This window comes from Salmo salar, chromosome ssa14, assembly GCF_905237065.1.
Source record: "Salmo salar chromosome ssa14, Ssal_v3.1, whole genome shotgun sequence".
Lineage (NCBI taxonomy): Eukaryota > Metazoa > Chordata > Actinopteri > Salmoniformes > Salmonidae > Salmo > Salmo salar.
Window position 1 is genome coordinate 23,670,605 of NC_059455.1, and position 16,075 is coordinate 23,686,679.

A 16,075-nucleotide genomic window follows, 5' to 3' on the forward strand; every position below is an offset into this window, starting at 1 on the left:
CCAGATACGTGATCACAGTGCACCGATGAGCCCAGATCAGGTCTACGTCCCAAATGGGACCTTATTCCCTTCATGGTGCAGTACTTTTCTATGGGCCCTGGTCAAAAGCAGTGCACCATGTAGGGAATAGGGTGGTGCCATTTGGGACATAGCCGAGATCAATGCATCTCAAGCTGCTCTGATTATGCACCAGTTCAGTTCTCCAACAGCAGGCTGATATTTAATATGTGGCCAGAGCAACTCTACTCCGATAACTGAGCAATGAAGCCTTTAGCCAGCCGGTGAGGCAGACAGGCAGGGCAGCCCTGCCAAGAGGACACAGTCAGTGGAGACGAGTGTGTGTGCGGCTACGGGTGTTAACAGGAAGTAATCGTGTGTGTGGATTTATAAAACACTTGCTACGATGGTACTACTACTACGCCCTTCACAGGAAGTCAATGATGATGGCGGCTGAGGGAGAACAAGAAATGGAGCCGTTTGGCTGCTTTGTTGAAACCAAAACATTCATTTATCTCAGTCAGAGTGAGCAGTACTGGGGAAATGGACACTGAGGAAAGGAAATAGTCAAATGAGATGTGAGGAAGGAGTGAGAAAGAAGAGACAGAGAGGCTGTGATGGAAGGCAGTGTCCGACCCGTGGCCACATTTAAGATAGGGGTGGGGGAAACTGAAGCAACTGAGCCAAAATGGAGAGCAAGAGGAGGAATATGCCAGACATGCAGAAGCAAGCAATCAACAAAAGTCCCCTCCCTCTCTCCACTAGCTGTGCTACTCTGACCCCAATTACCCATTCAGAGGGGCTGGCCATGCTTCCGGGCACCGCTTGTCGGGGAATATGGATGAGGACACGGAGATGAGGGAATTAGAGAGGCTGCCCTTTACCATGCACAGATTATTCACATTTATCTGGTGCTTGGTAGGGAGGCAGGGGAGACGGTGTTTCTACTACACTAGGAGGTCTGCCAACCTGCTACTTCTCCCCAGGCCCAGTGTGTGTGTGTGTATGTGTGCACCACCTTCCACTAAGTGAACACTCCTGAAGGATGGTAGAGCACCAGCTAGGCAAACAATTCCACATGATTAGGTTGTAATGAATTGGGGAGGTAGCCGGCTAGGTAGCAAAAGGGGGAGGTAGTGTGTGGGGTGATATTAGGATTCCTGCGTGGTGCTGTGTGTCTGGCCCAGATGGAGTAAACAGCTACAGAGAGGGGATCAATACAGTGGAACCCTCCTGTGATCAGACCAGGGGATGAAGTGAGACTTCGCTAGATTCAACGCAGGAGGAAAAAATGACCACACAAAATGCATCATTTATGACATAACAGGCCAGGCGAAGGAAGGAAAGAAACTCATCTGAGAGTAATAGAAACGTGATATGAGAGAGCTGGGGGAGGCAGTGGTTGGATTTCAGCCTGGGCAGGTGTGTGTGTGTGTGTGTGTGTGTGTGTGTGTGTGTGTGTGTGTGTGTGTGTGTAGGGGGCTGAGAAGAGAGGGTAGGAAGTATGGGGGGGATGATTCTTACTTCTCTATTTCACTGTTTTTACAGGTCCGGGGTGCGTTGGAGGATGAGCAGGCGGCGTTGGGCTCCTGAGGCGGCTGCTGCTTGCTGCTCTCCCCGTTGCTCGTAGAGGGCATCTCTGCAGAGAGAGATAGACGGGGAGATATTAGCACCGACCTCAACATTCATCAATACGGTCAAAAAATGTCAATAGGGTAACCATAAATACAGAGGATGACATCTTGTTTCAAGCCTCAACTCACCATCACTGGCCCATTTGGAGAACTCTGGCGTTATTCTGTTGGATGGCATTCCGCCACTGGAAGAGCAGAAAGAAACACATTGCTATGTCTTGAGAAGGAGCTCAACGCCACAAAGCAGAAGGAGTCAATAGAGTAGAGTTTACTAGCGTACAGTAGAGTAGGAGTGAGAACCTACTTCAACACCGCCCCGCGCAGGGCCTCCCGTTCTTTGGCTTCTCCTTGGTCCTCTCCGGAGCAGGGAATGATGTCTGCCTCTGTGTACTGGGCCTTGCCGTACTCCAGCGTGTCGTCTCCGTCCACATCCAGGTCGGCGTCGCTGTCGTGGTTTTCCTTCGTGCTGCACATGGCAAAGCCTGTTCCTGAGGAGAGGGAGGGGGGCAGAGGTGGGCGTCAGTGTCTAGGCTCTTTCAGACAATGCAACTTTTGTCAATGTTAAGGAGGAAAATAACCACGTATGTAAATACTGTACATACCAGGGCTACTCAACTACTATTTGGGAAGATCCGGTCACGGAAGTGGCAAAGGTCTGGATGGATAATGTCATTTATCGGCGTAGTAACAAACCCCCACCTCGCAACCCATGCGACCCCACTGTTCAAACTTTTCACACCCCTCTTGTTGGTGGAGAGAACATTTTGCAGTTTTAAAGGTAATTTCCTTCAAATCTACAAATTTTCCATGTCTTATGTGAGTTCATATGATACCGAAGTGACTCAACAAAATCGATGGGGGCCCCCAGGGGGTCAAGGCCCATGGGCACGTAATCTGACCATGATAACTACAAGATTTAGATAGCTAGATATGCTACTAGTTGATAAACTGGGCATTTCTGATAGGTTATCCAGAGTAACTTACAGTAGTGACAGAGCTGGTGGAGTACATCTAGTTTATCAGCATTTAACACCCCCGTAGTGAGTGCATACATTTTCATCTGTACTCGTCCCCTGTGGGAATCGAACCCACAACCCTGGCGTTGCAAGTGCCATGCTCTACCAACTGAGCCACACAGGAGCCCGTTCTGGGTCCGGATGCAGACCACCAGTTGAGTATGGCTGGTATATACTACACAACCTCTGAAACATTCATTTCTGCCATTTCAGATGGGATGACATTGCAAACCAGGCCTCCAACGAACAGTAGTCTTTCCTCTAAGACCCTGCCTGCCTATCCCTCTCTCTACACATGTCGACCAGCAGGGTAACAAAGATCTGAGTCTATTAAACCTGCTGGTCAAGCACATTGATTGAAATGGACATGTTGAGATGCTGCCATCTCTCCCTCCTTTCCTGTGAAGTATTGTTGGCCAGGTGAGGCTGTCAGCGGCAGAGAGAGGGAGGGGCTGTGTCAGCTGCCAGCGGCTGGTTATCTGGTTATGGGGGCTGACTGACTGGCTATAGGTCTGACTGGCACCTCTATAAACCCTGTGATGAGAGGCTCGCCAGACAAACTCCTGCTGCTGTCTGACTGGCCCTTTCAGCTCCACTTAGGGCCCTGCCTCTCACCTTGCCTGTGCTGCCATTGAGAGACACACAGTGCTGGGGGCTGATTGAGTGGTCAGGGCCCTGCCTCTCACCTTGCCTGTGCTGCCATTGAGAGAGACACAGTGCTGGGGGCTGATTGAGTGGTCAGGGGCCGACTCTCCCACTCATTTTTTAAAATGTATTTCACCTTTATTTAACCAGGTAGGCTAGTTGAGAACAAGTTCTCATTTGCAACTGCGACCTGGCCAAGATAAAGCAAAGCAATTTGACACAGAGGGGACCAGTGGGCAGATACTATTTAAATAACTTCAAGGTCCCTGCATGGTGGTGGTGTGGTATATCTGGATAGGACAGGCTCCTATGCTGCCCACTGGTCCCTTCAGCTGTCTGGTACTACTGTCTCCACCACCAGCAGCTGAACACACATATTTGTGCACCACAGCCATTGTTCACATATGCTCCACCCAGCCACAGGGAGCAAATCAAACTTAAAAGGTCTCTTTTATATGATCACTAAAAAGCATGGGAGAATTGTAAAAAGGGTTATCCTTACATTTACATTTTAGTCATTTAGCAGACCCTCTTATCTCTCCCACAGCACATAGTCAACCACCTGGACCTGGGGAATTCCTCAAAGGCTGCTGTAAAGGAGGGAGGGAGGTCTGGTGGCCGGGCGGTCACAAAGGTAATACACTGCAAATGATGCCCAGCATTTCATTAATCTACTGTGAACGACTGGTGACACGTAGGAGAGGCTAAAACAAATAAACAGACTCTCCCTTTGTCCCGCCCACTAATGTCGTCCAGTGACCAGGCACATTGGGGAGGAGAAAGTGACAGAGGGTTGGAAGGAACCAGAAATCACTGTTAATCCAATCAATTGATCAGGGTATTGATACTGCGGCTAGTTAGCGATGCATGGCTGGAGCCAGGAGATGGGAGGGGACAGATAGCACAGCATTGATTTTTAAAAGACTGTGGTGTTGAGTGGTGGCAAGAAAGAATGGTTCTAGATGCTTTCACTGTCCCCAACCCCAACAGTTTTGGGGCCACAGTGGCCCCTAAGAAGAGGACTTTCCAGAGTTCAGTTTTACTAGATGGGATTAGCATTAAACCCAGTGGGACATGGAGAAATATTCCCCTTAAATATACTCTCCCCAACTGGAACTGACAGAGATGGGCAGATACTACTACTACATTCCATCCAGTTCAATCTTCATTCACCACAGTGGTAAGTGTGGAAGAGGACTATAAGACAAGTTGGGAAAACAAGATCCCCATCACACTGATAGTTGACTGCTAGAAAGTAAAACCAAGGGATGCTATAAAAGCAGGTGGCATGTAGTCTAACCATCCATCCCAAATTGGAGTGTCCAAAGTCTAAGCGTCAGACCCTGTTGTTGTCCCATGAGCAGACAAGAGGACGATGAGAGGACTACAGCAGTCTTAAGTCACGGGCTGCGTCCCAAATGGCACCCTATTTCCTATAGAGTGCAAAAGTAATGCACTATACAGGGAGCCGTTTGGGACTAACCCATGCTGTTGGGCTGGCCAGCATGGTCTGGTCCTGCTGCTCAGCCCCTATCTCTCCCTTTAACCAGTCTTGGCAGGCAATCTAATCTCCCCTGAAAAGGTCAGCGCCACCATAACTGCCTTTCAGTCACATTATTTCATTATTTATTTATCCTCTCCGCTCCTCCTCCTCCTCTCCGCTCTTCCTCCTCCTCTCCGCCCCACCCCCCTGGCAGATCAGCCAGGGTCGATATACAGACACACCAACACACACATCCCTGTACACCGGCACACACACAGGTGCACATAAACATATCCACCACATTTATTTTCATAACCAATCTTGTGCATCTCATTGACTTGAACATGTAAAATATATGTGTTCTTGCCTGTGTAACATGGACCTGACCGTGACACGGCACACCTATTACCACGGAGACAGAGTCAGAGACAACGTTAGGTTTCTGAGCTGTGAGCAGCGAGGGAGGGTCAAGGGGCCAATCAACATAAGAGACAGCCTGACCAACAACACCCGGTCGCCATGGCGCTGATAGCCCTTATCAGCCTTCCCCAGTCGGCTCTGGTCGAAGGCCGTCATATCTCACTGGCATTTACAGGACACGTCTGGGGAGATGATGGGACAAAGATGGAAGAAACAAAGATGGCTGCCATCTTTGAAGCCCATTTATAAAGGAGAAAGCGCTGCTTTATATCCCTGGTGCCATCTTCAGTCAGCGGACCCAAATCCCCTCTCCCCGGATCAGCCCCCTTAGCCTTGGTCTTCACTATCAGGCTGTTGGGATCAGATCTGACCCTCTTCATCAATACAGCAGCCTTTAGAGCTGTCTCCCAGGTCCTTATAAGCCATGTACACAGGAGGACCAGGGCCCCACACGTCTCAAGCAGAAAAGTGCTCCTGTTCGATTTTCCTCCCACCCTCTGCCTGTCTTCGACTTTTCTGTGCTGTTTAAAGGGCTTCCCTTTGCCTTTCTTCCCTCCCCTCAAAGGGAGAGAGGTGTCAGTGTTGGTGCTGGTGTCTCACAGAGGATAGCTTAGGCCTCTTATCCAATTGAAGCCCCTTGTCTCCGTCTCTCCTCTCCGCATCAACCACCCCCACCCCCTGTGGGCTGGATGGATGGTGGATTCTGCCTGGCTGGACCCATTGAACTATGGTCGACTGCAGCAGAGCTTTCAAGGCAAATCCACCTTCTGAGCTTCTGGGGGGAGGGGGTCGCTTTCAAGTGGTATCACCAGCACCTCTGGCTTTGACCAGCCCTTATCTGTGTCACATCACAGGACGTCGGGCTATCACAGCCCGCCAGAAGGGGTCTACTGCTCATTAGATGAATGGACAGACAGACGGACAGCCTCAGGAGGTTCAGTCGAGAATTCAAACTGATCTGTAGGCCGTTGATGTCTGTCTGTCTGGACGGGTTTGCGGCGAGAGAGAGCGAGAGAGAGGGGCCAAAAGGCACACATCTTATTGGGCTTTGTAATGCAGTTTTACGCTGGATCGAATTTGGGGACTTGGGGGGGTTTAGCGACTTTGCAAGGTTGAAAGAGGCCCTTAGAGAAGACTTGACTTTCCTGTGATCTCCAGAGACACACCACGAGGACCTGTAGCCAATTCATTTTTACAGCTCTCTCTAGCAATGAAGTAAGGCCGGCCTGTCAGACATGAAATAATGAACGCTGACCTATGATCATATCATACACTTGTCCAATGAAGCGGACTACACTAGTAATTGATCACAGACCAATGGCCTACTAAATATTCACACATCATGTAGGTGAGCACACAGTGGCTAGGCTGGATCAATGTATTACAGCTTCTAAATCACTAAACTAGATCTGTCTGGTTGCTTGATAGCCTACACTTAAAAGTCACTATTGGAGAGGGAGAAATTAAAATATATACAATTTAATGAGCAATGTAATCAACAGCCCAATGCCATCTCGTTGTCAACGACTACTGATAATGGACTATGTATTGAATTCTAGCCCTTCCTATTGATGATGTGGGCTAAGATATGTTTCAGAGGGAGACAGAGATGGAGAGAATGTGAGAGAGAAAGAAAGTGAGGCAATAGAGAAGGAAAGAGCAAGATAAATAAATAAATGGAGAGAATATGACAGAAAGAGAAAGAGAGACCAGTCTGTGTTCCCTAGTGGGCAGCTTTGTGTCCATGGCTATAATTGCGTCGCTGGGCTGAGGGGAACCCAAAGGGTCACTGGTCCCTTTCCTTTCCACACACATACCACTCCTCACCGGTTCAGACAGGTCAATTGCACAGCTAAATGTGTTTTCCTTTCTCTCCTAAAGGGGCTGGGGCCAGGGCCGGACTGGGCTGACCCCTGCCTGGACCGGGGCTACATGCCCTCACACTGTAGCTGGAGCCAGAGGCACATCCCAAATGGCACCCTACTCCCTATTTAGTGCACTATGGGCCCTGGTCAAAGGTAATGCACTAAATAGGGAATAGGGTGTAATTTGGCACGTAAACCTAGAGCTGTCCACCCTGTAATCGTGGGCATGGTAGGCATGTTAGCCTCTGCACCCAGTCACGTCCTTTTAAAAGGCAATGATACACTGCCTCACTCTGTTGTTGATACTGAGGGGCTTGGGACTAGCGGGGAAAAGCGTTTAGAGTGAGTGCTGTGGTGGAAGCCATTTGGTGCACTGGGTTTCCAGACTCTTATACTTTCAGTCACCCTAAACATTTAGTGGATTCTCAAATGTTACATAAATGTTTTGAACCAAAGCAGCCTAATTGATTTTTTTTTGTGTGAAAAATAGGTTTGCGATACAAATGGCACCCTATTCCCTTTATAGTGCACTACTTTTGACCAGGGCCCATAGGTGTACAGTATCACTGTAGTGTACCTCTGAAGCCTCCTTCCAGCAGGGTGGTAGCTCTGACCCTCTTCTGGCCGCACCACTCGTACTCCTCGAAGCGGGTCCCGTTCTCTCCGTCCATGTCTGCAGAGTCATCCTCAGCAAACGCACCCTCCCTCTGAGAGAACAAAGACACTGTCAACACTGAACCAGACACAGGGTAGGGCTTGGAGTAGAAAAATACATGTTCTCCTATGTCAGAATTTGGAACTATTCGCACAATCAACCAAAAACGATCTGAATTCTTTGAATTCCAAGTATACTATATCACCAAAATGCTTATCAACACTTTTTATATATTTGTTATTAATACAAAACTAGCTATGAGGTACAATAGGTGATAGAACTACAACTAATGGATCTGTGGAAATTTGGAAAAACCATCACCAAAGTAAGGGACCGAGGGCAGTATCATGACCAACGTTATAGAAAGCATGACTTCTATAAGTAAATACATTATGTTCTGGGAGCTAATGACATGTGTTACAGTGTGAATGAGCATGAATCTTTGAGTTGGTCAGGATACCTCACTTGCCATCTATTATATTTAGGAACCAGAGATTCAGAGGAGGAAGAAGACTTTCCTACAGGAGGGAGAGGTGGGCGGTCCATTCGACAGGAGAGAGGTATTTGCCTACAGTAATGATTCTTTCCCCTGGATGCTTCAGTTGAGCATCTAACTGCTACTAAGATATGACTAAGATGTTATTACCAGCAGAAAGCAGAGGAAAGCTCTTTCTTTAAGACTGGAGAAGCCCAGATTCAGTGTTGGTGAACAACTAAAAGAAGAGGTTGTCAGACAATGTGTCTATGAGTCTTTGTCATGTCTATGTCGTGTCAAGCCTAGGGAAAAGAGAGGGAGCAGAGTTGATAGATACTAGATAGCGTGGTGGTGACCAGTGACTAGAGAGAGGTGACTGGTTGACTAGAGGCCTGAGGGGCCTGATGCTAAGGGGGAACGGGTACGGACGTGAGGCTACCTTGAACAGACATTGTTCCACATGCCTACTCATCTCCTCCTCTGTCCCTGCCAGCGGCGCGCTGCACAGTGGACATACCTGCCCATCCTCTGGCTTCCGGCGCTTCATCTTCCCAATCCGAGCTGAAACACAAAGAAACAGAGGAAGAGGTGTTTAGAAACATGGGGAAATACATGGAAATCTGAGACTTGTTTTTGTAGTTCTCGGTTTTAAGTTCCGTCCTGAAATATCACATCGGTAGGTGAAAAAAAAGTCAATCGACTTCGGCAGACAGCCATGCGGCTACAATGACATGATTGGCTGAAATGCAGAAAAAAAGGACGCAATCCAAAAAACCAGAATGAACTTGATTAGAATCTAATATAATGAGTTATTTGATCATATTAAACCCTCTGTCAGTGTGGATAACCAGGCTCATAGCAGGCAATACAGCCCAGCAGAAAGTCTGGTTGTGACAGAGGCAACCTTTGCTTGGCAGAAGATCAGCAGTGAACGCTATTGGCATTCACAACATGTCAGAAAAGTTTGCTGCCTCGCTGGAAATAACGCGGGTCAGCGGAGTGGAGGGGAATCGTTGCGCCCCAGGTCTCCTAGACGACGCCACAGCGTTTAGTCTGGTACCAGAAGATCAGGAATTACAAAAGCGGGCGGGGAGGCCGTCATGACAACCTTCCTCAGTGCCACAACTACTCTAATGTCATGAGTCTACCCGCTAATGTTAGGCCTATAACACATTGACAGGACAAAGAGAGGGGGCAATCTACTCTTCATGGGAACACGGTTTCAGGAGAACCATCCCCGGTGCCACAACTATGGTCTATTACCCCTACATGTTCTCACACATTGACAGGACAAAAAGAGAGGGCAATCTATTCTCTTCATGGGTCCAAACAGTGTTTCAGGAAGATGCCTAAACCGAAAAGGTTCCTCCTCTTTCTCCAGGATGACAGGTAAAGATGGTCTACTGTAGGTCTAGGTCACGTGACTGAAATGAACAATCCTTCCACGTCTATCTCTCTCTAGTCACGACCCCCCCCCCCCCCCCCACATAATTAGAAATTTAACACAGCAGAACAGCAGCCATTGCGCCGTAAGTCTTTGTCGGCTTTTCTTAACTGCAAATGGCGTGCGGGGACATTAATCTTTAGGTGGCTGTGATTGTGAAAGGGGCCAAGGGGGACCTGAAGAGGGACAGCGAGAGGAGGAGGGACAACGCGCCATAACTCCAGGGAGATTGGGACAACTCCTCATATTCTCTCTCCCAGGCCAGAGAACGGCTGATGGTAATCGAGGAGGGCGTCATTAAACGCTGAGAGAAAGGGACGATTAATTAGGCACGGCACAAGCCCCCCCCAAGAATCATTCAGGTTCCACATGAGAGGTAATAGACATTAATGGAGGCTTGAGTTTAAACAAAGTCGGCACCGTTTCCTTTCCTTTCAGCACTGAGGCTGCTACCGAGGTGAGCGTACGCTAAATGTCAATGGAGGCATGGAGGGAGCCTGGGCCTGCAATAAGCTAGCTGGGGAGTGTTGAGGAGGGGACGGGGGGCAGACTCTTACCGTGGCGAATGCAGCAGGGGGCAAGGGGGGCTCCGTTGTGCAGTCCAAGGGGAGCACTTTTGACACTTTCCTTGGCGTAGCGCCTGCACCAGCAGAGGTCATCGACTGTTAACATATCAAGAAGGTCAAGGGTTAATAGATCCTCTGCTCGTGTAGGCGCTAGGTCAAGGGAAAGGCAGGGAGGGAGACACACAGGGGCAGCCAGGGCTCCCAACCCTCCCACCAGCCAGCCCTGCTATCACACTCAGTGGGTCAACAAGGGGCAGGCCTGGCTCTGAGGCTGTAATGTAGGCTACAGCCTGAAGCTGGTCCACAGTGTGAAGGGGCTGTCAGCAAGGTCCTCTGGCGATACTTAGCCATAATGTGTGATATAGATGACAGAGCCAAGAATATGGCTACGCAGGGTCACATCCATCACAATCCAACCAAACACAGGACAGACTGACACCTCACTCATGGCCGCCCTGCCTGGTCAAGGTCCCACAGACTCTGTATTCCCACTCTGAATATTAGGGTGACCAGACGTCCCCGATTTCCAGCGACAGCCTGTCCCTGGAAATGTCCCCGATTAGCCCTCAGAAAGAATAAAGCAACTCTGGAAGCTAAATTGAGGCTGATATTTCAATAATCAAAACACTGTATCCAATCAGATTTGCATGTAAAAAATGTCTGTCCCTGTACCAAACTTGTTTTCTCCCATGGCTTTGCCTCAGACCTCATGATAATGTTTGATCGGTAATACACTGTAACCACCGCATGAACAACCATGGCCATAAAGTGCATCCAACAGCATATGCTACACACCGTTGGTTGACTTTCTAAAATGTATTTTATCTTTATTTAACCAGGTAGGCTAGTTGAGAACAAGTTCTCATTTACAACTGCGACCTGGCCAAGATAAAGCAAAGCAGTGCGACAAAAACAACAACACAGAGTTACACATGGAGTAAAACAAACATACAGTCAATAATACAGTACAAAAACAAGTCTATATACAATGTGAGCAAATGAGGTGAGATAAGGGAGGTAAAGGCAATAAAAAGGCCAATAAAAAGGCGATGTAAATACAATATAGCAATTAAAAACACTGGAATTGGAGATTTGCAGTAGGTGAATGTGTAAAGTAGAAATACTGGGGTGCAAAATAAATAAATACAGTAGGGGAAGAGGTAATTGTTTGGGCTATTTATAGATGAGCTATGTACAGGTGCAGTGATCTGTGAGCTGCTCTGACAGCTGATGCTTAAAGCACCAGGAGATAAGTGTTTCCAGTTTCAGAGATTGTTGTAGTTCGTTCCAGTCATTGGCAGCAGAGAACTGGAAGGAGAGGCGGCCAAAGGAGGAATTGGCTTTGGGGGTGACCAGTGAAATACACCTGCTGGAGCGCGTGCTACGGGTTGGCGCTGCTATGGTGACCAGCGAGCTGAGATAGGGGGGGACCTGGAACCAGTGGGTTTGGCGACGAGTATGAAGCGAGGGCCAGCCAACGAGAGCGTACAGGTCGCAGTGGTGGGTAGTATATGGGGCTTTGGTGACAAAACGGATGGCACTGTGATAGACTACATCCAGTTTGTTGAGTAGAGTGTTGGAGGCTATTTTGTAAATGACATCACCGAAGTCGAGGATCGGTAGGATAGTCAGTTTTACGAGGGTATGTTTGGCAGCATGAGTGAAGGATGCTTTGTTGCGAAATAGGAAGCCAATTCTAGATTTAACTTTGGATTGGAGATGTTTGATGTGAGTCTGGAAGGAGAGTTTACAGTCTAACCAGACACCTAGGTATTTGTAGTTGTCCACATATTCTAGGTCAGAACCGTCCAGAGTAGTGATGCTGGGCGGGTGGGCAGGTGTATGACTAGATAGGCTAGGATTACAAAAACTGAGGAGGGGTAACACATTTCTGTGTTCATTTGTAAGTATTTGAAAGGGCTAGAGAGAAAATTGGTAGTTCCGTACAACGTATGAATTTTCGCACGCAGCTACATAACTAAATAAAATGTTTCATTTACTAAATCTGGTCACCACGCTGAAGATGCACTTTGGCGTCGCCAGTTGCTGCTTCAACTTGTATTGACAATTCCAACTGTAGTGCAGGTGATATTTTCAGTAGTCTATTGAAAAAGTATAAAATAAACCTGTTTTAGAACATAATCATAGGCTACTTAATAAATATGAATAGAATATTGTTTGATAGGAAAATAACTTATTTGAGGAAATATCCTATATAGACATGATTGAATTGTGTCAGAAGCCAATAGTGACATTATTTCAGAACATTATTGTACCATTTTCACCAAGATAATGAAGCTGCTACCATGTTGTGTTGCTGCCATGCTATGTTGTCATGCTGTTGTTGTCTTAGGTCTCTCTTTATGTAGTGTTGTGTTGACTCATCATGATGTGTTTTGACCTATATTTTTAATCCCCTGTCCCCGCAGAGGCCTTTTGCCTTTTAGTAGGCCGTCATTGTAAGTAAGTATTTGTTCTTAACTGACTTGCTTAGTTAAATAAAGGTTAAATCAAATAAAAATAGGCTCTAATCATGTCATTCCATACAAGTAGGCTTTGTGAAGTTGCAAATGAGGAGATCATGATACCTTCATTAATATATATATATATATATATATGTGCTGTAATTCTACAGGATGTTGTACCAGAAATGCAGTTAGAAATAAATAAATGACCTTAAGAAAAATATAAACGTCTTAGATGCTTATGAAAAGTATTGAACTTTCAAAGGAAAAATGAAATGTTTACATACCATTCAATCGCGTTTGCCTATTAGCCCGCACTCGTAAAAATGTCTGCAGGTAGGAAGAAAGGAATCACACAAAATATGCATTAGATATGGACCTTTGCATGTATAATGTTCATGGATACATTAGTAGCAGTGCATGGGCGGATTGCTTTGGATTCTACAGTGTGCCCTGCAAGTTACATCTTGATAGTAAACAAAAACCTACTTCTCTTTTGGGCTGTATCGTGTCTTCCATAACAGGGTCGGTAAGTTTTGGTCAAAGCCTTTTCAAGCCGACAAACTCACTTGTTCACGTATATCATGTAGGTCTCCTGGTACTAGACCGCACCATTAATACAATTTTGTGTCAATAATTTTATGCGGATGCCAAAGGATTGAATGTGCCGCCTACAAAGCCGCTCTGTTCATTCCCGTCGCCATGTTGGCTTGGCGTGTGTCATGTGACCAACACAGAAGTGAAAGTTCAGAGGACGTCCGGTCTCGTACCACCATTGGCCACTAGAGAGCAGCAATACGTAATGCAGAGGCTGGCTTCAATGGAAGTTGCCTTATTAATATGACATTTCAAGTTTGTCAAGTAACTTGTGGGGTAAACAAGTTGTATGCATCATATCTAAACTTATTTTTTTTGCAGTCAATACAAATAGTACAAAGGTTTTATTTCATTTTCTGAAAATAAGTGTTTCATAATTTTGTACAATCTCATATCAAAGTGACATAAGAAATGGGCTATGAATTCTCCCCATCTAAACTTGTTTGAAACTGACAGGCATGGTCAGTGATTGTGAATACCACTAAGATATGGGTTAAGTGAGACCACCTATCTTTCTTCTCCCCTCTCTTCCAGAGTTTGTAGGCTATGTGCTGACACTAGCAGGGCCAGTCAGGGCAATGGATGGATGTCCACTCATTGACACGGGCACAGAGTGTGGTCACAAATTCAAACTCCTGCCGAGTGGATCGTCCATCATATACCAGACAGGCCTCTTACACTGACACTTAAGTCATGCACATGTCCAACTTGCACCATGATATGATGATCCACTATGTATGCTTCCCAAATGGCACCCTATTCCCTATTTAGTGCACTACTTTCGACCAGGGCTCATAGTGCTCTGCTCAAATATAAAGCACTATTCAGGGAATAGGGTGCCTTTTGGGACGCAAACTATCTAAATGGCTTACACGATTACATGATGAGGAAAAATAACAAAAATCTAAAATTTCAAGGGGGGTTGGGGTCTCCATTTACTTAATAATTTGTATGAAATGATTTCAGCAGCAGCTTTACTAATGAAAATATATACTTTAACCACTGCCCCTTTAATAGGCCTGTCAATGTATGGATATGACTTTATGGTATAAGGGAGAAAACCACTTGACCCAAATAATAGATCACTGCCATATGAGTTTGAAATACTAAACTTTGAGAGAGAAAAAGTATGGTATATAAGCTACATTATAATTATAGCTTTGATTAAAACACTGTGTTGTATGAGTAAGTTAAATCCCAACTAATCTTCTGTACGTTTGCGACCCAAATAGCACCCAATTCCCTATATACTGTAGTGCACTACTTTTGACCAGGGCCCATTGGGGTCTGATCAAAAGTAAGGCACAGTGTAGGGAGTAGGGTGTCATTTGGGATGCAAACTGCAGTTGTGAGGCCTCCAGCAGAATGAGGTGGAAAACATGTCGACGATGCTATAGACCAGAAGAGATACCATCCGGGCTTAGGGAGCATAAGAGCATAGCTTGAGGTAAACTATGGATGATTACCTATCTGAACAGGGAAACACATTACAGGCTGGGCAAATCTTTACCAGAGATAGTCAGAGGATAGATGGGCTCCGTCCCAAATGGCACCCTATTCCCTATATAGTGCACTACTTTGGACCAGGTTCTATATGGATCTGGTCAAAAGTAGTGCACTATATAGGGAATAGGATGCCATTTGGGGCACAACCAGGTAGGATAGAGGTAGGCGGCTTGGCTGATTCCTGATGGAGACTAGGACCTCTATTGACTCCCTGATCCACTCCATGATAGCGAGATGATTGGCTGAGTCAATGTTGTGTGTTCAACACTAAAACAACAAATTATTACTTTGTCGTCTTTCACCATCGCCGCGGTGACACCTGTGAGTTTGCCTAATGTTTAACCTCTAACAGAGAGCAGGGGACTTTTTTGCACATTGTCCTTCCATTGCCTGTCCTGTTATTTTACCAGGAGTAGGTTTCATAGTGAGTTTTATAGATTTTTCCTGTCATATGACAGGATATGATGATGGGATTATAATGCTAAATATGTGGGCAAAGAGCAGCATCCTGGCAGGATCCCAAATGGCAACGTATTCCCTACATAGAGTACTACTTTTAACTAGGGCTCTGGTCAAAAGTAGTGCACTAAATAGGGCATAGGGTGCCATTTGGAACAAAGCCCAGCTCACCTGGTATCTGTCGGAGTGGTGGGCATCTTCAGAGGAAAGAGGGGAGACCACCGGTGACTCTCCCTCGCGTTTGATGTGCACCGACAACAGCATGGACTGAGGAGAAAGAGCAAGACAGTTATTGTGAGAGGAAGAGAAGAGGGGCATGCTGCAGTGGAGGAGAGGAGGACACTCACCAACATTACAGTCATCTATAAACCTTCTCTGAAAGACTCAGACGAGCCTCCGGCATTACAGTCCTGACCCACTGACAAACTTAATTGAGTTAATTTCTCAAATGAACAAGAGGAAAAGGGGGTGGAAGGGGAAATAGTGCTTACTTTACGGGGCATCTTTTGACAAAGATCCAGCTCTTTACGAGGCTGCTATGAAATATTTGTATTTACAATGTGTTCCTATTAATCAAGGAGAGAGAAGAGAGCAGGGGCTTAAGTGGCCGACAACTATAATGTAATATTAATATGTGAGAAATGGCAGACCCCTAGTGCCGGGACAGTAAATGAAGCATTGTGCATGGCTTTTTATCCTTCAGGACTGCAAGGTCGGGTAACTGCTGTTTATTTTTGTAGCTCCAAAGGCTTTGAGCTTGGGAAATATTTGTGTGTTGTATTTTATTAGTTTCAACTGGACTAGTTGCAAATGTGTCAGTTAGCACAAGCCCCTGACATCAACTACTA

General features: G+C 46.4%; 1 protein-coding gene across 8 annotated transcripts in view; it reads right to left on the reverse strand.

Annotated features, from left to right (window-relative positions):
* LOC106569261 (E3 ubiquitin-protein ligase RNF220) overlaps positions 1–16,075 on the reverse strand; it is a 156,138-nt gene that overhangs the window by 14,483 nt on the left and 125,580 nt on the right. For 2 of the 8 annotated variants that reach the window (XM_045694097.1, XM_045694100.1), the window contains exons 5-12: positions 15,399–15,494; positions 12,953–12,995; positions 10,192–10,296; positions 8,630–8,751; positions 7,638–7,767; positions 1,936–2,119; positions 1,761–1,816; positions 1,522–1,636 (exon numbers count right to left, since the gene is read on the reverse strand). In XM_045694097.1, coding sequence (XP_045550053.1) covers positions 1,522–1,636; positions 1,761–1,816; positions 1,936–2,119; positions 7,638–7,767; positions 8,630–8,751; positions 10,192–10,296; positions 12,953–12,995; positions 15,399–15,494 — 851 coding nt within the window. Of the gene's footprint in view, positions 1–1,521; positions 1,637–1,760; positions 1,817–1,935; positions 2,120–7,637; positions 7,768–8,629; positions 8,752–10,191; positions 10,297–12,952; positions 12,996–13,154; positions 13,426–15,398; positions 15,495–16,075 lie in introns of those variants that run through there. The other 6 variants (XM_045694099.1, XM_045694102.1, XM_045694098.1 and 3 more) reach the window with 4 other exon arrangements.